Here is a 23,103-nt window from a genome sequence, read left to right as displayed (position 1 = left end):
CCCAGGACTCCTGTGGGAAGTCTCCAGGAGAAGTGCTGTCCCTGGCAGCGAGGTCTCTGCCCTACCTTGCACCGTGAGCTCTGCCTGGGCCGCCGCGGTGTCGTTGCCGCTCTCGGCGATGCAGGTGAAGGTCCCGGCGTCCCCCTCGGCCACGTCCCGGATCTCCAGGGAGCCCCCGGCCAGCAGCTGGAACCGCCCGGACCTGGGACACAGACACACACGTGACTCCACGGACACCCCCTCCACGGGGCACTCCTGGGTGCCAGGCACACAAAACCACGACACAGACAGCATTTTTAATTACACCATCAAGTTCCAACCTCGGCTTCACGTTTCCAGTGAAGTTCAACCCCATCAATTCCACAAGAGCAGCTCATCTTTTTTGCACTTGCGGCTTCCGTTGTTGTTAATTAAATGTGAGCCGAGGTATTTAGTCAAGAGCGACCAGGACTGGAGAAAAATGAAGTATCGTAACCACATCATTAAAAAAAATGCATTTTGCAGATGCAGCTGGAATGACTTATTGCTGAAAGCTGAGTGAATATAACATGACAGACTTTACAGCACAAGGAACAGTAATGCACATTAGACAACGTACAGTAATTGAATTTTTGCAAAAAGAAAAGCCATTTCTGTAAGATGAAATATTGCATTTCTGTAAGATGAAATATTGCAGAAAAGATACAGGTTAAAAAAAACAATTCAAAATACAAATTCATCAGGTGACAAAGTGTCTGTACAGAACTTCCCCCTCTGACTTGTGAAGGGGGGGGGAAGAGTTTCTCATTCAATCCTTATAAGCATCTGCTTTTGATGCTAAATGTAGGAGATAAATGTGGCATTTGATCTCAGTGCAGCACCCTCAGCCTCCAGCCACATCCAACCATCACTGTCCTTTACACCACACCACAGATTTGTTCAAGCCTTCCAAGATCCTTCAACACTCCAAGTTTCCACAGTAAAATGCCAAGTGCAAAATGCCAAAAGATCCCAAGCCAAGACACAAATCGTGCCTGGATGCTGACCCAGAACCTTTCTTAATTCCAGTTGGAAGAGCCTACCTGGGGCCTCCTGCCTGGCATCCTTGAGCCACAGCTTGTGGGCAGGAAGGGATTGAATTCTGCCAAAATAGGAACTAAAAATACATTACCACAATTAATTTTGGTCCCTACAGAGAGTGGTCAACGTGCAAAAACCAACCTCGTTGAAATTCCTAGAATTATGTTGGTAGGACCAATCCTCACCTGCTTGGAAAAGGAAATTGTCGGGACACAAAGATTTTGGCTCATCTCACTAATTACCACATAAATATTGATTTATGATACTTCCATAACTGCTGATCAAACGCCTGATTCAATGCATTTAAAAGCAGAGCAAACAAAACCATTACTGGAATTAAGTGACAGGAACCAGTCTTAAAAGCATCCAGAGATGTCCCTATCCAGGTATTCCATAAGGAAAGCCATCCCATTCCCATGAGTAACAGGAGGACCACAAAAGGGTTGGTTTGGAAGAAGTGCAGGGAATTTGAGTGAAGATATGAGTTTAAAAAACATATGAAGAGCTTCCCAGATGCTGAGAATGTCACTGAGGCTTCTGTGTGTGGGAACAGACATGGTGAGGCTGCACTAAAACCAGGCCTAAAGAAAAACACAGGAGTGAGACAAGCCTGGGCCTTGACACATCCACACAGGAAGTTTTCTACCTTCTTTTATCATGGAAAACACCTGCTTTGATTATTTGTTCGTCAGTTTTGGCGAATTAATGTGAGTAGCAAAGAAGGTGCTGAGGGCTGGGATGAAACCTGGGAGAACTGAAGCCAACAGGGACATGTGCTGGATGTGCCAGGGACAGCCAGGACACAGGCAGGGAGGGAGCTGAGCCTGTCAAGTCCCAAAGGAATGGTAAAAGGCTATTGGAATAACCTCATGGATAACAGGATTCTGAGGATATCAGTGCCTTTTTCAGGATATCCACCACTGTTACCCATCCCAAAGCTACCTGGGCCTTAGGCTGCTCCTTCTCCCACTGCCAGCCTCTGGAAAAGTAACATCTCCATGGTGAGGCACCAGACTCCTGTGGTTATGAACCAGCAGTTAAGACATTGCTATAACTATTAAAAATTAGTGGTGTTGCCACTTAGGCAACAGAAGTTTGTCAGAGGGGATCTCACAAACCACCTGTGACCCGGTGGTGTTTCCATGGATTCTCCTTTTGGCAAGGAACAGGGTTATACAGTGCTCAGCCGTCACTATGGTGTGCCATGTTCATATTCTCTGGGATTATTTTCCTCAAGAAAACCCAGAGTTGAGCCCAATCTACCAACACGTGATCCATTACAAATTCAATGGGAGAAAACAAACTCCTCGGTGATTCCCTGTGTGTGCATTAGCTGTGGACAAATCCTGGGCTTAAATGAAAACTGCCTTTGCAATAAAGTAAAAACATCTTAATTTTGTAAGGACAATGAAGCATTTCCACAAAAGAGTGAAGAAATCAGATTTCAGGCACTGGAGACAAAGAATCAGCCTAATATAAAAGTGATAACATAATTTGAAGTGTCATTAAAAACAACAAAGATTGATCATTCAGATGTCAGGGAAGAGGAAAATCAAATTCCAGCCTTTCACATGCATTCCATACATCCCTCACTCACATACCCCTAATACACAATTACTGAGCTGCTCTGGATGCCTCACTCACAGGCTTTTTGTGTTTCATTATCACAAAATACAGTGAGCCTTTATTAATTTACTGTAGTCAAACTGCCAGTTATACCCTCAGGTTTGGGCTTTTTCCCCCCCTCTTTTAAATTACTATTCCCAAAACATCTTATAATCTATTTGCTGTCTTGGTAAAGTACAGCAGATAAAATTAGACAGTAAATTAGATTATTTTGTGGAATCTACTACCAGAAAAATCTCCATAATTACTCTGCTATGTTTAACCTTTCCTGAGCTGGGCAAGTGTAATTCACTTCGTCCCAATCACTCTGAGAGCCCTGCAAACAGTAATTGTGTAATAATTAAAATATCACACATTCCTGGGAAGCACTGAGGAAAAAAAAACCTGGAATATGGATGTGATCACACAAGTAGAGGTGGCAGCAGCATAAAATGAACGTGGCACACGAGAGCTCAGCTGTGCCACCTCCTCGCTGTGGGGAATTATCACCTGCACAACCCCATTTGCTGCAGGGTTTTTTCAATGACATGAAGTTTTGCTGAACTGAAGAGCCTCAACCCGCTGCAGAGTTTGCTCCACTTCAACAGCCTTGTTAAAGTGTTACAGCTCGAGCCCTTCCAATGGTTTCATTTCAGGGGCACCATCTCACCTGCTGCAGCTTTTTAAAGAATTTGTGGCACCTGCATTTGCACTTTCCCCCCACAGAAGTGTCCCAGTATAAATCAAGGTACACCACAGAGATGTTGGAGCACATCCTGATCCACACATGGGCAAGTTTTCAAAGCAGATCCTCTTCCAAACATTTCAGACTCTTGCCTGTGTCCCAAGCTCTGAAACCCCCCTGGCAGCCACCTGAAACTTCACTTTCCAAGTTCAGAATTGTCAAAAGCACGACGTGACTCTACATTTGCTGAAGAACAGACCCTCCCACAGCAGGATCCTTGCCCAGACCAGATATTTAAACAAAATTTAAATTTTATGAAAGGGTTTTTCTAAAATTTTTAAGGAAGGCTCAAAGTTGGCTCAAGTCTGAAAAGCTCTAACCAGTAGAGACCATTTCCATCCCAGCCTCGTGTGTCAGATAATACTGACACTACAGCAGATCCCACTTCAGGAAGTTCTGCATAAAGGACCTAAGATTTATTCCAATATTTACATGAATTCCTATTTTGGCAAGAAACAGAGATGTCCCTATCCCTTCCTTCCACCTCACTCAGCATTCTCTACATCCCTGGCAGAGATATTGCTCATTCCGAGTTTATGGAGGAAATCCAGCTGGAAAAGCAGGATGGATATTCCCACTGCTGAACCACATGGATAACGGGGAGGGCTCCACTCATGTACCAGCATTACAGACCCACGAGCCCAGCACTCCCTGCCAGGGGTCAGACACGAGTCCAGGGGCTTCCTTCAGATTCTGAAGCTCGAATTTGGAGCTCAATCTCCACCTGGAACAGGGTTTGGCCTTTTCCTTTCCTTACAATCAATGGAGTTTTGAGAAAATTCCAATCTATCAAGGTTACCAGCTGGACTGGTGAGCCAGTTCCATGGAAAGCTGCCAGCACAAGTCCAGCACCTTCCCAGTGCCTGTTATTGGGTCTGATTTTCCACCCTGTGCTATTTTCTCTCTGGAATTGTGCACACAGCAAGGAAGGTCTCAGAGGAGTAGCCCAAAACAACACCTTGAGCAGGGCACAGGGTTGGGGGGAGCACTGAGACCCTTCCTCCCAACACTCCCAACTTCCCCAGGTCCCAGGTGAAACTTGGGTCATTCATACTCTTTGATGGACTTCTTTACGAAGAGCCAAAAAGTCAGTGGTCCAGCAATTATATTTCTTTAAAATCTTCAAGTCAGCAAGTTCTGAGTGGACTCCTTGAACTTCTAAGAGCTTTACTACAATGGAAACTCTGAGCACTGTGTTCACTTCAGTTTCTCACCCAGCACTCAAAGCGTCCTTCTCTTCCACTCTAATTAATTTGGGAAATATTTTATCACAGCAAACTAATTTCACAATATATTGCATTACAGGCTGGCTGTCAGAACAACTGCCAAGACTGTCATCATTCAAGTTTACTCACATTTATCCATTAACATAAATCTTATTGCAGTCTTCAACAAATAATTCATCACATTTAATCACCTTCCCTTCTTTTCAGGTCTTATAACACGTAGTTAATTCCAAAGCCCCACCACTCCCAACCCTTAAAAATAATCTGTTTTTCCCAGAAATGCAAGCTCCTACCCATATTCTCCTTAGCAATGCAGCCTGAAAGGTAAACATTTAATTTTCCTTTAGATTAATTACCACAGTTAGGACAAAAGTCAAAATAAGGTTGTGTGTTAAATCATTTCACGAGGGGTCAAAATTAGGGACATACCTGCCCAAAACATCCAAATTTTGTTTCCTACATAGAGACATGTGTCAATATCTATGTATATACCTACATATATGTATGTTAATGTCTGGTCTGCGTGTATGTCTAAACAAAACCCATCATTTCAGAGCTCTTCCCAGAGAGAAGGTACATTAAAACCTGCCCAGATAAAAAGGATCAGTTTTTACTTTGGCTACAGAAAAGCCATGCTAAGAAAAGTCGTACTTTTATCACAAAAGAGGATTTCAGTACAAATTAAATGTGATTTAATTTGTAATTACATTAACAGACCATGCATAACAAGCTAAGGTAGCTATTTAGCAGCAGTAACTGCAGGCTTTACTCCAACAAAGAATCTTAATTTCTGGAGATTTTCCAGTTATTCTATTCAAACAAATAATACAATGGCTGTTGGGGTAAATGGAGTTTAAGAACTCTTTGTTTTCTGCTGGTTGAATCTCTTCCTGTTAAGCCACAGTCACCAGTGTCAGACTTAGGAGCTTTGGCACACTTTAGGGAACAATGAAGGCATCTTATTCCTACAGAGGGGAAAAAGATGAAATTCCCTCCTTTATCCACCTTAAAAGTAAAGTCTATGGTGAGCACACATTTCACTGACAACGAAAAAAAAAAAAGCTTAGTGTTGCAAGAAGAAAAAAGAATTAAAAAGTCAATTGGAACCTGTTCTTGTAACAAAGGGCCATAATACTAAAAAACTAACACTTAATATTCTGGAAAATCAGGTCAGACCTGGTTCAAATTGTATGCATATAAAGATCAAGTATATTTAGTCATGTTATGCCTCAGCCCTCCAAAACAATTTCTCACTCTGAATTTTGAGAATTGAAAATCCCTGTGCAGCCCTCAGGAGTCATCACAGGTAACCTCACAGAAGAGCTCTTAAGGGAGTTCCAGCACTGCACTCAGGTGAGGGTTGGAAAATCTGGGCTCTGTATTTCCAAAACCCAGGAGAAAATAAAAGGAGAGCTCTCTGGTAGGTGAGCTTTAACCTCCCTGTGCACTGAACATGCCATAACCCAGAGCAGGATGGGGTGGGGGGCAGCAAAAACTCATAAGGTGTGACATGACACCGCTTTACACACAAGAAAAACAAATTAAGCTCTTACCAGGCACGTTTATCCTGACATTTCATCCCACTGGGCTGTGCAGCTCTCAGGAGCCTGCAGCAGCCTCCAAAGGCGAGTGATTTCTTACATTTATGACGAGAAAGGCTCTAAATCCTGGGCCATCAGCCTGACACGGCACCAGCTCTCAGGGCACTGAGCTGTCGGTCACCCCAGGGCCGCCCGCTCCCCCCAGCCACGACAGCTCAAATTACGAGCCCCGGGACCTTTTTAATTTAAGAGTTGCCAAAAAAAGAGATATATTATATCACTGCTGCTGCAGAGACTCCTGCCCTGCTCTGCCTTTCTGCGGCAGCCACGCCACAATTTCCCTCTCCTTGTTCCATGATTAACCTGGGGCTCCGTTAATCTCCCCGCTGGCTTTGGGGGACACGGAGAACATTCAAGTGCCTGGTTGTAATCTCCTGGTTCTGGTAAGTACGTTCATTAGAGGCACAAAAATGGTCTTGATAAGATTTGTTCTGCTTTTTTCATATAGATTTTCCACCACATTATTTTGAGTGAATACACCAGCAATGACAATGTGTTTTCACTGGATGCATTTCTGAAAGTCCACACTGTTTTTTTAATCGTGCCTAACATTTTAATATTCTATTTTCATGAGAAATCATGTAATTGTGCTTTAAACACTTATTCTTAAACTCCCGTGGAACATTTTGACACATAATGGACATTTTCATTGCAGAAAGTCAGTGCAGGGTTTCACACACATAATACACCAACACAAAGTTGTCTTTGTTTTCCTGCAGAGTCCTTATTCCCTTAATTGCTTCTTTTATTCCAGTGGCAATCTAAAGGTAATACATTCTTAATAACCTTCCTGCTTTAAGTAAGATTTCTTGGTTTCAGATGGCTGCAAAAAAAAAAAATACTGTGAGACTGTTCCACAAATCTCCTGAACTACATCCCTTGTCCCAGCACTGCCGTCGGAGCCCTCCAGCACTTGGGAACCGGCTTCTTCCCCTCTGGTTTAAAACTCGGTACGAAGGAAGGTGGGCACTAATCCAAACCCCTATTCCTGCTGTGAGATAAAGGTAAGGATGTCGGCCACCACTCACCCTTCTGTGAGGAGCTCTTCCTCATTTCTTGTCCACCTGATGGAGGGAGTTGGGAATCCCGTGGCGACGCAGGGGAACAGGGCGCTCTGCCCGCTCAGCCTGGACAGGGCCGACGGCTGCCTCAGGAACGTCAGGGGCTGCGGCTCCTCGGGCTCTGCAAAGGTGTTGGACACGACAGAACACCAATAAAAGCCCACACCAAAACCCAACGAGTCAAAGAAAACCACAAATGAAACCTCCCATTCCTTTCCTGCATCTCCCCGGGATCCCATCACCACCCCACCCACAGTCTCTGCCAGAGCCTCTCCCAGCCTTGTTACCATTTCTTCCAGACATCCCCACCTCTGGGATTCTCACTCTTCCAACTCCCTGGGAAACTGTTTCAGCTCAAAGCTACAGCCCTGAAACTGGAACTTGAACCAGTGGGCAGAGATTTAGTGAAGAAAGGTTCAGGTTTGGGTTTGTCCAGCCAGCCTTGGGCGATCCCCTGGCTCCATCAGGGAGCTACTGAGGAAGTGCTTTTACATGCTGGAAAATGAAATTACTGCAGCAGAAAGTCATCCTAAGTGGAATAAAACAACCAGCTAATGTGCACACAAGTACCTCAAGCTTTACACCCCACCAGTTTTCCATCCTTATGAAAACGGGAATCCTCTGAGTTAGTTTTGCACTGAGTTGGGATGGAGAGGGATTTGTTTCTTTTTTCCCTCCACCTTAAGAACAAGCACAAGCCAAGTACACATTTCCTCAGTGTGTTACTACAGTTTGCACCCTCTGTGTCTACCCTGAACCAGAGCAAACGAGCTGTACCCACAAGGTACAGCTTTGGGCTGAGTTAGTTACTCCCACTGTTCACACTGCACTAACTGCTGCACTCACTACTCAGATGTGTGTTTGAAGGTGTGATGACAGCAAAGCTCCAGAACTAGACAAGCCCTCAAATTATTTTTGGCCACCTAAATAGGGCAGACTCTTCTGCACCTCCTCTGCTTCTGCTCTCTGAAGCACCTTCTGTGTCTCATCACACCCAGACGTGGCTGTGTCTCACTCGGGCCCGATGTGATACTCGCAGGCATTTCTGAGAGTTGTTGTTTTGCTGTTCTTCAGCTCAAAATACTAAAAATAGCATAGGAATGTTCACAGCCCCGAGCTCAGGGCACGCACGTGCTCCAAGGTACAGCCTGAGGAGGCTGCCAGGGATCTGAGGAACAGAACGGGGGGAAATCCCGTCTCCGAGCCATCCAAGGCAGGGGCAGACAAGCTTTGAGCAGTCCTGGATCTCACCATCTGTTTGGGGCCCACACAGGAATCATCCCACGGCTCTGCCCACGTTCCCTGTGAGCAGGAACTGCTCTGCCTGCTCCAGGAACAGGGATACACCAATCCTTACAGGAGGAGAGGAGCTGGGACCGTTCACCACAGACACAGCCCATCATTGCTCCAGGCTCCCAAAACGGACTTCAGCTCCCAGGTGAGTGCAAACTGCATCCAAAAATCAACTGGGTTTTTTTCCCCTTGTATTCCTATGTTTGAAAGTACCTGCTATTAACCAGTATAGCTCAGAAATGTACCCTCCTGCTCAGTGACAGCCTGATATAAGAAAAAGTAGAACATTTAAGAAGCAGAACATCGTCCATGGATGTAAATCCAAGTGTGTGTTGTGTGTATTTCAAAGACTGGGAAGTAGAGCAGTGGGGTCACTGTCAGGCACATATCAGATAACAATTTAAAAAGGGAATAAACTGAATAAAGAACAGATTAATTCAAATCCTTCTTTCAAATACATCTCAGACCAAACAATCAATTATGGGGCCAATCAAGATTAAGGGAGCTTTCCCTTCAACAGCTTAATCCCACTTTTTAAAAAAAGCCTGCTGGGAGGGATTTCACAAAACTTCACTATTGATACTTTCAGATTCATGACCAAGCAAAGAAACAGCATCATTTGTATGCCCTAACAGAATTCTATTTAATCATCTTCAGCAAAGCATTAAAGAAGCAAGTAAACCATATCTAGAGCCAAAAGAATCCAAAAGATCAATGCAATATGGAAGTTTATCAAGTAATCTCCAATTGCCAAAAATCAGAGAAGTCTTAAGCATTTGAAGGGCTGCAGAAACACAAAGGCAATCCAAACTACAATAATTCAATTAAGTACCTTTTCCCAAAGTGCTGTTCTTCAAAACCTGTATCCTTAGTTGAAGGAGAAAGGGCTTTGCTTTGGAAAGGCCTCAAATTCCTACTTCAACCATGATGCATTTCCAAACCTGGCGAACACTCCAATTTCAAAAGAGAGCTGCAGTTGGAAAACTGGGGTATTCTACAGAAATTTCAGCCTTTTAGGTAGAGAAGTGCCACAGTCACAAGCAACAGAACTGTTCATTGGAAGGGATCCCTGAAGGTGCCACCACCTGCTGCCAACACCAGGTCAGGCCAACCATGACATTGCCCAGCCTAACCCTGGAGGCCTCCAGGATGGAAATTCAGCAACTCCTCCGGCAGTTCTCCAGGCAGGAACAACTGAATCAGAATTCCAACAGGAAGATGAATTCAGAGGAGACAGCTCTGGAAACAATTAGGAAACCCCATACAAAACACAGTCCCTACATCCCCAGTTTGGGAATGCACAATGCACATTCCTGCCCTACTCATAGTGACTTTTCAAACCTTTGTGTTGGAGCAGCTGGTGACACAGCTCTGTGCAACAGTCACTGGGAACAGAACACACTCAGGGTACCAACGCTTGACATCAGCGCTGGACTTCTGTTCTTATAAAAGTATCTCAACATTTCAGCACAACAGGCATTGCTAAACCTTCCAAAATAAAGTCATCTTCCTTTGGGGAGTTGGAGAATTCCTAAAAGAGCCCATTGTTAAGACAATCGGAATTTTCTGAATATTGGGACAATTAAAAGCCCCTCAGCTGAAGCATCCCGAGAGTGAGGGACTAAGCACAAATTTCTTTGGGAAAACTCAGCAGGAGTTGAAACACGGGATTCAACCTGAGAAAGTCAGAAATCCCCACATGTTTATACTCAAAGAAACAGCAGATTCCCTCTTTGCATCATGTCGCAGTGGAAGTAAGTGTGGGACTTCTGAAAACAGGGACTTTAGAAAACAATCTTTCCCTGAAATCCCTTAAAAGCTGAACATTTCAGTGTGGCAAGAAGGCACAGGAGAGTCTCCAGCCCTTCTCCAACCGCTGCAGAGAGCTCAGACCCCACAGAGGCAGAAGGAGCCCCGTGTCCCAGCACGCCCGCGGGTACCTGGCAGGACTGTGAGCTCGGCCTCGTCGCTGTACTTGGGGCCGGCAGAGCCCTCCAGGAGGCACCGGTACAGCCCCCGGTCGCTGTCGGAGGCGTTGCTGATCACCAGGGCCCCGCTGGGCAACTGCAGCACCCGCTGGTCCAGCGGCACCGGCTGCCGGTCCTGCTCCCACCGCACGAACGGGGCCAGGTCGGCGTTGGCGTCGCAGCTCAACACGGCACTGCCGCCCCGGGGCACCGCCGTCGGCTCCGGCTGGCTCGTGAACCTGGGCAGGCCTGCACGGGAATGAAAAGAGGAACAAATCAGAGGCATTCGGTGCTTTGTGATTCCTTCTTCCTTCAAAAAGGGTTAACAAACAATCACTCGGATCAGAGACTTCAACTTGATGTTGAAGGGTGCAAAACACCCATGGATGGAAAACACTGAGCGGCTCTTCAGCGCAATGGGGCAGAAAAGGGATGGATTTTCCATCCTCTCTCCAATTCTTGAGCTTCCTACTACAATCTGCCACCATGTGCTGCTTATCAGTGACACCCTGGTGCCAAAACTCCATCTCCTCTAGTCCTCCCTGTCCATATTCACTACCTTTGATAGCCTAATAAAGTATCTAACACATGTACTTCTGAAGTTAAACGGTACTTTCTGTAATTTCCAGCTTGGATCCTTATTTGCTTTCCAAAAATCCCTCAGGGTTTCTGTGGTTTCTTTTTAAGCATCCGATCTTTGCTCTCCAGTTTCTGCAGAAATCTTTGGAGAAGCAGCATCTGCTGTCACATGGTCAGGCTTTTCTCACTTCAATGAAAAACTTCTTTACTTGCACAGGCTCATCTCCAACTGTTACAAACTTTCTCCCCTCTCAGAATAATACCTGGAGGCTCCTTCCACAGCTTCATTCCTCTGAAAAACTTTCTGTTTCTAGTTTCCCCTCCCACTGTATTTCAAACCAACTTCTGGTCCTTTGATCTTGACCTTGTTTTGGTATTAATTATTTTGCATCTTTGATATTTATCCGTTACTTCCTCCCTCTAAGGTATTCATAGGCATAAAAATCACAACTTCTTTCTTTCAACTTTCCTCCTGCTTAATGAAGCTAAAATCTTCAGTTCCTTGCCCTCATTCCCCAACGTCCTGTGCACCTTTAAAGGCACAGAATGGCAGGATAACCTGGGCAGGAAGGGGCCCAGCCACAGCAGAGTCAGCTACAAGGTCAGAGGGTTACTCAGGGAGTTGTCCAGTCAGACCCCAAATATCCCCATGGATGGAGACTGCACAGCTCTTGGACAACCTGTTCTACCACAGGAGTGCCCTCACAGTGCAGAACTTCCTCCTAAATCCAGTCAGAACCTCTTTTGCTTCCATGCCCCCTCCTGTCCCACCATGTCCCACTGGCAGAACGACACACTGAGAACAAACATCCACGGAAATATTACAAAACTGAAAACACCTTCTCAAACCACTGAACCATCTCAGTGGCTCTCTGCACACTGCCAGGTTACAATTAATCCCAGAACCCACCAACTCACCTTCTTTTCTCGTAAATCCTCCATCCCTCTTGTCCCAACCCAGTGCAATCCCAAGGATATCCCTGGACCTGCCTGACTTTGCACACTGTGCTAAGAAGTTCCACCCCTGGAGCATTATTTAACTCCTCCTGTGAGACCCTCGAGGCCACAGCAACAGTACCAGTGTCTCCTGCACGTGCCACACTTGCTCATTTTGCAGGTAAATACGTTGTTTTACAGCTCCATGGCTGATCAGGCCGTTAAGCAGGGTCTTCTAAACCCTGGTCTCTGAGGCATCTTTCAGGAAATCTCCTTTTTGATAGAACCCATTAAATGTCATAATTACCTCCAATTCTTATCTATCTCAATATTCTCCTTTATTAAGAGACCTGCATATTAAGGCAGTTCCTTGCCCAGCCTGGAAGGGGGTCCTGGATCTCCTCCTTTTGCCAGGGGAGCCCCTGAGCTCTGTTTTCACCTCCCTTCTTTGCTCCACAAACCACCACTTGTACAATGACCTCACTGGCAACTAAAAGCACAAGTGAGGATGTTCCTGGAGGATTAAAGCCCTGCAATTTTTTAACATCAAGCTCAAATATGCCTTAATTTAACCCCCCCCCACAAGTACTATTCACTTCCTGGACAAGACAGGCTTTGTGCATTCTGTTGTGTGCAGGTGCTCCATTGAGGCTGAATAAGCTGTATTTAAGATGGTTTCATTACTCACTAGCAATGAAATTACAGTTCATTCTCCAGGTCATCCTAAACGCCACTAAAACCTTTATTTCATCATAGTCCTGTGTGTTTTTAAAATATACATTTTAACCTAGGCTATAATTTTGTCCTAAAGAGTAATTTTCTCTTATTCTACAATTATTGGCAATTTGCACTGCTTAAAAGCCTCCACTGTGGAGGAGGAGCCTTTGCTTTAGCCAACACACAACCACAAAACAATAATGATGGATTACAAAAGGCACTCCAAATACAGGCCTTAATTACTATTAATTCAGAGACCTGTTTATAAATACAGGAGCAGGTCCCAGAGCGTGTGCCAGAGTGCAGGCACACCTCCTGCAGCAGAACACAACCAGAAAATACCCTTCCATCTCCCAGTCCAGGACCTTGCCATTACAGAGCTGCTCTTTTCCTCTTCAAATACCAATTAACAGCTTCTAAGTCTGAATTTCCATAACTTCCTATAATCTTTTTTGACTGCATTACCACGTAAGCCAATTCAGTCTTTCGATTTACACTAGAAACACATTCAAAACTATTGTAAAAAATAACTTTTTAAAAAGTTGGTGCCTTTTTTCTCAATAGTTTGTATTTCCCAAACACTTCAACCAACAAGATTAAGCAAGAAGATGTAATGACAGAATCCCAGAATGGTTTGGGTTGGGAGGGACCTTAAAGCTCATCCAGTCCCACCCCTTGCCATGGACAGGGACACCTTCCACTATCCCAGGTTGATCCACAATCCATCCAACTGGCCTTGGACATTTCCAGGGATGGAAGGCACACTCCTAATGAGGGAGCAGCCCCCACTCCTCACCCACACGTTGCAGGGCAATCAGTTGAAGGCATCATCCCATCTTTTGGCAAATGAATGCAATGATAAATGACACTTTGGGGTTCTGATATTAAAGACAATTTTCGGTGTTTGTACACACGTTAATCATTCTGTGTCAGCTCACATACATTATGTATCGATTTCAGGACACCAAAGGAAAATACTACTGACCTAGCAGAACACAGGTTAATAAACTCAATTTAGGAGGGATGATTTTCCTTTTGGAATGTTCTCTAAACACAGACAGGAGAACACATAAGCAACAGTGCGACTCTCACAGCACACAAGGGAATGAGATGCATCACAGACTCCACACTTTCTGCCAGGACAATGCAAATGGGAGGGAGGGGGGAAAGCCAACTCTGTCCCCATTTTCTCCTTTCCTTTTGTCTCTCCCCTCCTCTCATCAAAGCCCAGAGCTATGGCAGGAATGTGAATGAACAATCTATTAATGCAAATGTGGTGCATTCAATCAGCATTCCCAGTCTAAGCCTTACTGAGATTTGTGGCCCATTGTCTCCATTTCTGAAAAAGATGTGCCTAGAAGAGCAATAATTCCCATGCTCCTGGAAAACACAGATGGTTAAAATTCTGGCTGTCGTCTGCTGCTGTCAATGGAACCAGTATTTCATCTCCTGCAGTTTGCACAAGTGGAGGAATTCACTGCCCTGATGCCAATCCAGCCCAGCAGCCTCTCTGTGACTGTGGCCAGTGCAAATCACTTCCAAGGAGACTGAAAGAAGAAAACCTTCCATAATCAACAACTACTAAATAACTCAGACGAGTGCTGTAACCAAGTTCAGAGTCCTGCCTTCCCTCTAAATCCCATCAGCAGCCACCAGAAACGCTTCATTTGATTTAACATGGATGCTGCTGCCACACACACATTTAAACCCCTTGAGAATCCTACCAACCTTTTGGGATCAGTCCTGCCAAACCAACACTGCTAAAGAGAAATAAGAAAAAGAGCACAGGCTCCTCGTCCTTAAGGAACAAAAAGCTGCAGAGGAATCTCCTCCTCCCTGTGGACCTCTCCTACGTGGTCACAAGGTTTTTCATCATGTGAGTCTCTTCTACTGCTCCTGCATAGACTGGAATTTAAGAGAACACTTTGTATAAGCATTAAACAGCTCTAAACACACACCCATTACATGTTTGTGCAATTAACTGCTTCCCAAGGCTGGTTTCAGGCCTTTTTTGTGACATCTCGATGTGCTCAACAAATGTTTTCCCTGTCACTCCCCTGGTTATTTCTAATGCAATATGGAAAAAGCAAAGCACGGGAGCAGCCGACAGGTTTTCCAAACTCCTTTCCTCCTGTACCTCAGCTGTGAAAATCCTCTGATGTCCAACATTACTCTCACACTTTTCTCATCATTCACCCAAGTCTGAACTAACTCCAGCAGCACATCTCCCAGCACTCCCACCCTCCAAGTTAAACTGGTCTGTCAGTGATCCCACAAACCGCTCCCAATTTTAAGACACTTTAATTTCTCCCCATTCCTGTCTGCCTAAGTAAATTTGAGCTCATGACAAATCCAGAGCTATTAGTCCCTTATCCAAACAGCCTCTGGGGAAGTGTGAAGATTTCAGGCACACAAGAGAACAGAAACACGATTCCCTATTGTTAGGATGGCTCCAACATCTGTTATCCCTCAGCAACGCGGCGGATCACAAAGATGCTGCATATTTTGTTAGTGCATCAGCTTCTCACCCCAACCCTGTTAAAAAATTAATAAGTCCAGCCATCTGTGGACACTTCATTAAATTATCACAGCTCCTTCTCCCCAGCATTATTCAGCATCATTTGCTGGAGTGGCAGAGGTGTGAAACGGCTTAAAATACACTCTGTTAATAGGACATATTTCATGAATCTCAGCAGCAAATGGATCAGACTTTGTAATTACAAAACACTCCTGGAGAGCACAAGTCCAGCACTACCTGAATTAGGGTGAGACCAGATGCTTCCAGTCTTTTCCACAAACACCAACTAGCACACCATTCTCCCCCCTTGCTTAGGCAATCTAGACAGGAGAGAACAAAACCTGGCCCAAAATCCAGGCAGGAGAGCTCTGGGGAGGAGATGGTTCTTCAAATCCAGGCAGGAGAGAGGCAAGAGTATTCTTACATGGATTATAACGTGGAGAGAAGAAAACCTACCCAAAGTCCTTGTTAGCTAAACAAAAGCAGGAGGTACGTGGAACACACAACACGAATGAGAAATTTCAGTACAAAAGCAGAATCCCGACCTTGTTACACACAGCCCTGGCAGCACAAACACCATGGCACACGCTGGTTTATAAAGGTATCCCTTGGCCAGAATTAGGGAGAGGAAAAGGGAGAGGACACATCAGTGAGACACACAGACATATGTACCTATACATGTACAATAATGCACAGAGTGACCTGGTGGGACCTCAGAGCTGCTTTGAACCAGCACCTGAACTCCACATCTCCCGAAGTCCCTTCCCAGCTCAATTATCTGACGACAGGATGATCTAGAGAAGCTGCACAGAAAACTGTGGAGAGATACAACAAAACACTGCACAAAATACTGTGCAAAGAGGAGCAGAATTAAACTTGTCAAAACAAGTTTCTAACAGGGAAACTTAGAGCAAAATTGACCATGCCCTGGAGCACCGGGTTGGATTATAAGAATTTGAGATTCGGATCAGCCCCTCTCAGACTTGGGTCTGAGCTCTGCCACAGAGCCACAAACTAAAAGCAAGACTAAGACAGAATCACACAATGAATAGTTTGTGTTGGGAGGGACCTTAAAAGCTAGCCCATTCCACCCCTGCCATGAGCAGGGACATCTTCCACTAGCCCAGGTTGCTCCAAGCCCCATCCATCCTGGCCTTGGACACTTGCAGGGATGGGGCAGCCACAGCTTCTCTGGGCAACCTGTGCCAGGGCCTCCCCACCCTCACAGGGAAGGATTCCTTCTCAATATCTACCATACATTCAAAAACTTTAAAAGGTGTTTGGACTAGGAAAACACATCAGAACATCCTGATGTTCTGCCTGGCAAAACAATCAAATGCCAGTTCTATCCAGGTGATATCAAGAAGAGATCACTAAATTCTTCCAGGAATGAAATGGGAGCAAGAAAAATGACTGAAGGAAGATTTTCAAGAACAGAGAGGTCACTGATGACAACCACAACTACAAGAAAAGTAACAGGGGGATGTCAGTCATGGCACATGGTCAGGCTCAAGAAGTGCTGCAAGGAATTGGTGCAGGAGCACAGAAAAAACAGCTCTGCCAAGAGGGGAGGGGAAATAGTACCACTGAAAGCGGAGACAGGACTTGCAGTTAAAGAGGCCAAACAGAAAAGCTCCAACAGCAGCAGGAAAAGCTGCAGTGCCCACAATGAATTTGAACTCCACAGACTCTGAGAAACACCCGAAGAAATCCTAATGCCACGAGAAATGAACTGAGGGCATGCAAACTATGGAGTCATTTATTTGCTACTGCTGAAGATCATTCTAATAGTGAGGCAAATGAAGAAACCCTGTGGGATTTCAGGAGAAGCCCTGGAGATAAGGCACACAGATTGCCTCATCATTTAAGGAACTTCAGGTCTTCATCAATAGACTGCCTAAAAATAAAAACCCTACAGGCTCACAATTACTCTTTTTAAAACAAAATCGAGAGCCATAACAAAAGAAGAATAAGATCTGAGTGTTGTGGTGAAAGAAAAGAGCTTGACAGGTTAAATAATTTTAGACCCAGGCGAGGCTATCAATTACGGAAGCTCATGTGAACAAGCCATTCAAAGAAGATTAATGCACAGAGAGGACTGTCAGGATAAATTTATCAAGGAACTGGGAGAAAGGAAAGATCTGAAAAACTTTTGCAGGCAACTCTATAGACAGTGACAAAGACAGCTGGTACCTGACAACAGGCATTTGGAGACAGGAAATAACCTCAACAATTTCTCTGAGAAATACTCGGAGTGCGTGAATAGCAACGAAACCCCGCAGAAATCAAGCGCTCGAAGGCTGACGGGACAGGAGACGGGAACACAAAGCAGAAAGAACTTCTACAGACACAAACATGTAGCTGACACAGATGTCTGAAGACAACGAGGGCGTGTGGCAGAATAAAGGAGGAACGCTAAAAGGCGCAGAAGGAGCAAATCATCCGACGAGACTGCGGCTCAGAGCCAGGGATCCAGAGGGGAATAGCTCGGGTGGGACTGTCACACTCCGCCGCTGGAATCAGCTGCTGGCAGGGGAGCTCATCCTATCAGGGAATTTTTTAAAGCTTTCTCCATATTGAAGCCTTTCTTTGCTTCATTTTAATCTGTTCAGTTAAAGAGCAGAGTTGACTGTGTCTTAAGCCAGGACTGACCTCAGAAGCTGTTGGAGAAGGAAGACAACACCTTTCCAGAAACCTGGAAATTATCTAGAGACATTTCCCCATATTCCCCCCGAAATAGGGGATTATAGATGCAAATGGATAGGGGTTGTAGGGGGTTTAATAATTTTTAACATCTTTATTTCTCGTATATTTATGCGAATGGTGAGACACATTCTATGCTTTTAAAGATGTTACCAAGAACTAACCTCATGAATTCAACCACAAGTTTCATAACTTAATTTTTTCCTTATTAACAATAATTTCCCTCTGTGAAAATTATTTTAATGACCTTGAACAATTATTCAATTATTCAAGACTTCCTTTTGAATTTTAATTATGGAAAGATAAAGAATTAATCATAGACACACTTCTGCCTCGATCCTTCTTACCCTTCCTGCTTCTGTGTCCCCTTTCACTTGGGTGGGGGTGACACTACAGGTTGTTATCGTTTTCAAACACCACATTCAGTCCATCAAAAGCCTGAACAATGTCAGCATAAAGACTCTTCACTGTGACACTCAATAAAGCTGAAATATGTTGCTGGATCCCGTGCTGGGGCAGGCAGGGAGCGAAGAACACAGGCTGCAGATGTAACCACCACCTGCCTGACAGGCTGGGATTTCGGGAGCAATCTCTGCACAAACCTGTCAAACAGAATCCCAAAAGGGATTGCTGGTGCTGACATGGAGAGATAAATAAGGGAAAATACAGATTTGAGTGAAAATATTAACACAGGAGGAAAGTTCAGCCAAGTTTCCTGTTCAGGGTGTTGCTGCACCATCGACATGGTCTCACTTTGTTCTCGTGTCTCACCATCCAGAGTCGCCCAACCGCCGTCAGCCCAGGGACAGCAGAGATTTGGCACCAAAGCTCCTTCCACAGAATTCGTGTTCTCCACAGATTAACTCCATTGCCTTCCATATTTTCCAAAGCAAAGGTCAAGATCTAAGTGTACACTGCAAAGAGCTTCCACTTCTGATGATTTACAGTAAGTTTGCGTTACTGTAAGTCATCACAAAGACAATTCTGTTGACCAAATGCACACAGGATCCTCTCTCTGCTCATTACAAGACTTGCATTGCACTGAATTTGAATTTCATTCTAGAAAGCACCTATTAGTTTGCTTTTCTCTGAGCAGTACTATTACATCATAAATAAAGCAGAAAGCTCAGGCACGAGTGCTACAGATCTCCCTGTGCCCCCTGTCCTGCAGCTTCAGCAGAGGATTTGTCACCCTCCACCGAGCACAAATGAGCTTTAACTGGCTCACTGACCCACAGAATTAGGGACAGGGATAGTATTAGTCAGAATAGGCTGTTTGATTTTGTTTGATATCAGCTGGCATAAACTTTAAATACAAAAGCTTAAGAAAACCTGCATTTTTTCAATAGAAACTAGATTTAATATCATTCAATTGGGAAATTAAGAGTCTCTCCTCCTCAGCTGTAACTTGGTCATTAGACATCAATGAGGAGTTTCCAAACAAGCAGGCCCCATTCCCCTGCTGGGGGCTGTCCCCCACCATCCCAGCGATCCGTTCCGCCCCGGACAATCCCGCAGCCGGAGGCTTCGGATGGGGCAGGAGGCTCTGAACTAAATCAGAGCTCCATGTGCTGCTCTCAGGAGCTGGTGGAGAGAACACAGCACTCTAAAAACGAGGATAAATTGACTGGAGAGACAAGGACTTGAAACCAGGCTCGAGGAACGACAGGAAGCAATTCCTGGCGTGCACACCATGGATATAAAGGAGATGGATCAACTGCTGTCCAAGGGGCAAGAGACCCTGGATCAGAGCAACACTCCTTCCTCTCCAGAGTCCAGATGCCCTGCTGATCCCTCCAACACTTTCAGATCATGTAGGAAACAGATTTAGTTTGTTACATTTCTTCCAATTCACTTTTAAAGAGTTATTTCGGCCACGCACAAATCTCAAATCCTGTCCTGCCAATACCCCGTAAAAAGAACTGAATTCATCCAAATTCTGACAGAAACACTCCACCCTGAGCCTCCAACACCACGGGAGGGGTCCAGGAGTCCTTCCAGAGCAGAGTCAAACATCAACATTGTTTTGTTTTGCTGTTTCTTTGAGTTTTGTTGAAACAGAAGAGCAAAGGACACAGCTGATCCACCAGAAGCCTCTCACAGGCAAACCTTCCCAGGCTGCACAGCCAGGAAGTGAAGGCTCAGTATCACCAATGACCTCAATCACTTTGGTTCTCACCTCCCACAGTTACTGCTCAAGAAAAGGGTAAGTAAATGGCAAAGCCTACTAATGCATTTTTCTAACCCGGGACTGAAAATCGTCAGTTCTGAACCCGAACCTTTGCCTTCAGTCCAAGCACTAACACAGACCAGTCCAAAGGTTCACAGAGATTTTTTTTTTTCCCTACTTGAACTGGACAAATGTGGATTGTAAGAATTGAAAATGACACATAAGGTAGAACATTTATTATCTTAAATGTCTAAACTCTCACATTTTCAGTAACAGCTGACAGAACCTGTACAAACTGCAGCTGTGTTAAAACCAGCTTTCCCATTTACCTGTCATGAAGAAATGCATTTTGATCTGAGCCAATTGAGGGAAAATGCAGATGCTTTTTTCCATAAAAAAATGTATTTGTGCAAGGAAAATTTATCACCCGTGTCACTTACTGGTTAAGTGCTCTTAAGTACCCTCCTCTAAAGTATCTCTGCTCTTAGGTTTTTCCAATTCCAAGGTACAGAATGTTCTTTATTCATGAAGATCTGATCAAGAGCATATTTTTTCCCCTCGCTCTTACAGGAAATGTGCAATATTGGGTAAAAATGTGCTGTTATTTCCCACCTAATCACATCTCTGAGGAGCTGGGACCGTTTGTCTCACCCTTCAGGGATGGCACAGACACACACAGAGCCCAGGAAGAAATAAAACACTGTTCGGTTGTGAAAATTCAAAGTTTGGCAACCACGACCCATCTGTGACCCTGTGCTCTGCAAGCCCAGGTCCATCCAGGTCCTGCTCTCTCCCTGTGCTCAGGGAATGTCCTGGATAATCACCTCTTGGCCACAGCTTTACCTGCTGCTTGTCATCCACAGACAGGCAGTATCCACTCTGTAATGGATACGAATTACTTATCTCTACCTGCCCTCCTCATTTACAGCATCTAGGCACATTATAAAAAGCAATATTCTAATTCAATTTAGTGGAGAGAAATTCTTTATTGGTCCACTGAGAAAAGGGCAAACCTGCAGATCTTCTGGAGATGGTGTAATGAGCTGCAATAACAGCAGGATGAGGCACCAGCATCTCCTGGCTCTGACTGTTAAGTCCTCCAAGCTCTTCTAGTCAGCAATTTGGAAGCCCAAAGCTGGACACATGCAAATAAACCTTGGAAAGGCAAGGCAACCAGCTAAAAACCAGAGCAGTTTCTCAGGTGAAGCTCATTCCCTACAGCTGATGTATCAAAATCCCACTGGCCAAGCCCAGCTCAGGGGCTGGACCCTCATCCCTGCAGGGTCTGTGCTGACCTTTGGAGACTGGAGTTCACACACAAACACACTCTGGAGGTTTCCAATGACCCATTTTAGAGTCTGACACTACGTGGCAGGAGCATCTCCTAACAGAGGTGATTTGCCTGTACTTTTTCTAAGAGGAATTACAAAATTAAGGTTTGGGAAATAACATTTTTATTAACATTTAACTGAGAAAGGAGATTACTTGGCTGAGGTAGGAGAAAAAAAGTCCTAAGTTATCCCCAAGGGCTTTCAGAATTAAACTTGGACACACCTGAAGTCAGTGCCAAGGCAGGGACAGCTGCCTCGTCACAATTCAGCAAGTGGCACTTAAAGCTCAAAGCCAAGAATTATCAAATGCAAAGACAAGTGGAAGAAGAGGAAGAAAACCAGCTGGACTGATTTGAGGGAAAAAGATGACAAGAGGTAAAACAAGTAATTTAGTAAGCAGTTAAATGGATATATAGAGCCAATAAATCTGTATGAACAAACTCAGTGTCCCAGTAATGCTTCCAAACTTCCAGATCCTTGTGTATCTGTTCTCTCAATAAAAGCTTTAGGAAAGCTTCAGCCAAACCATAGTAAATAGTGACTGGGGAAAATCATCTTGGGAATGTTTTTCAGCTCATATCATTGTACTTTTTATTAAAATACACACAAATTTATTCTTTCCAAGATGAATTATAGTCACAATTGCCCAAAACTTTGTAAATGCATTTTTAATCCATGTTTTGCAAGAGCTATCCCAACCCTTCACCCTTCTTAGGATCTAACTGGCACTTAAGTATCAAAGACAGATTTGCATTTCAAAAGCCAATTAAGAAAACACACTGTACCAAGGCACTGATTAAAGGGCTGTGGCTTTACATAAATTAGGCAATTTCTTTGACTTTCCCTAGTTTGAACCCATTGCAACAATGAGGAAATCCTGCTCATTATAGGGACTGTCTGACCATCACACCTCCCTCCCTCCCCTGCCCCAAGAAACAGGTGATGACAACCTCATCCTTCATTTGCTGGCAGGAGCCAAACTGTGGAAGCCCACACTTAGTGGGAAAGAGTGAGATGTGTCCTGAAACTGCTGATCATTAAAGAAAGCCAACACATTTCCTGCTGTTTGCGGCTCCTAAAAATCAAAGATTTACTCCTGGAAGTCTGGTAGAACAGCAAACACCTCACAACCGAGGTGCAGTAGCACACAAATCCAAGTTACAGACTAATTCAAGTGCTGAATTCCAGTGTTCTTTCACAATGTGGTATTTTATCGTATCTCTGACTTGTTTTTCAAATCTAAAGAAGGCAAAGATCAGTTTCTTTAGGAGCCTCAGCTGCCACAGAAACTCTGATTTCTCATCCCTCCAAAAACCCAAAGGGTAAAGGCTTCTCATGGATTATCATGCACAGAAAAGGTTCTTAAAAAGCACATTGGTGACCTGCCACCATCCCTTCCCTGCCCACACACCTCCACAGCACTGCCCAAAGCAGACACTGGGGCAAGAACCCAAGACAGTCTGTCTGCAACAACTCCTTCAGCCCCTGTCTGAGCACTCCACTTGTGTTTGGGCTTGTTTTTCCCACAGTGGGTCCCTGAGCCCCTCTGTCACCTCACAGCCCCTGCACCATCAGTCACCCCACAGCTGCAG

General features: G+C 44.7%; 1 protein-coding gene across 10 annotated transcripts in view; it reads right to left on the bottom strand.

The window, feature by feature from the left end:
- NEO1 (neogenin 1) overlaps positions 1-23,103 on the bottom strand; it is a 171,693-nt gene that overhangs the window by 92,516 nt on the left and 56,074 nt on the right. For all 10 annotated transcript variants that reach the window (XM_027723608.2, XM_027723640.2, XM_027723580.2 and 7 more), the window contains exons 3-5: positions 10,531-10,806; positions 7,265-7,418; positions 66-202 (exon numbers count right to left, since the gene is read on the bottom strand). In XM_027723608.2, coding sequence (XP_027579409.2) covers positions 66-202; positions 7,265-7,418; positions 10,531-10,806 — 567 coding nt within the window. The remainder of the gene's footprint in view (positions 1-65; positions 203-7,264; positions 7,419-10,530; positions 10,807-23,103) is intronic.

The sequence above is a fragment of the Pipra filicauda genome, unplaced genomic scaffold (assembly GCF_003945595.2).
Source record: "Pipra filicauda isolate LSUMZ 115617 unplaced genomic scaffold, ASM394559v2 scaffold287_size946512_pilon, whole genome shotgun sequence".
Taxonomy (NCBI): domain Eukaryota; kingdom Metazoa; phylum Chordata; class Aves; order Passeriformes; family Pipridae; genus Pipra; species Pipra filicauda.
The sequence above is the reverse complement of the archived record's forward strand: the minus strand, read 5'-3'. Positions and strand labels throughout refer to the sequence as shown.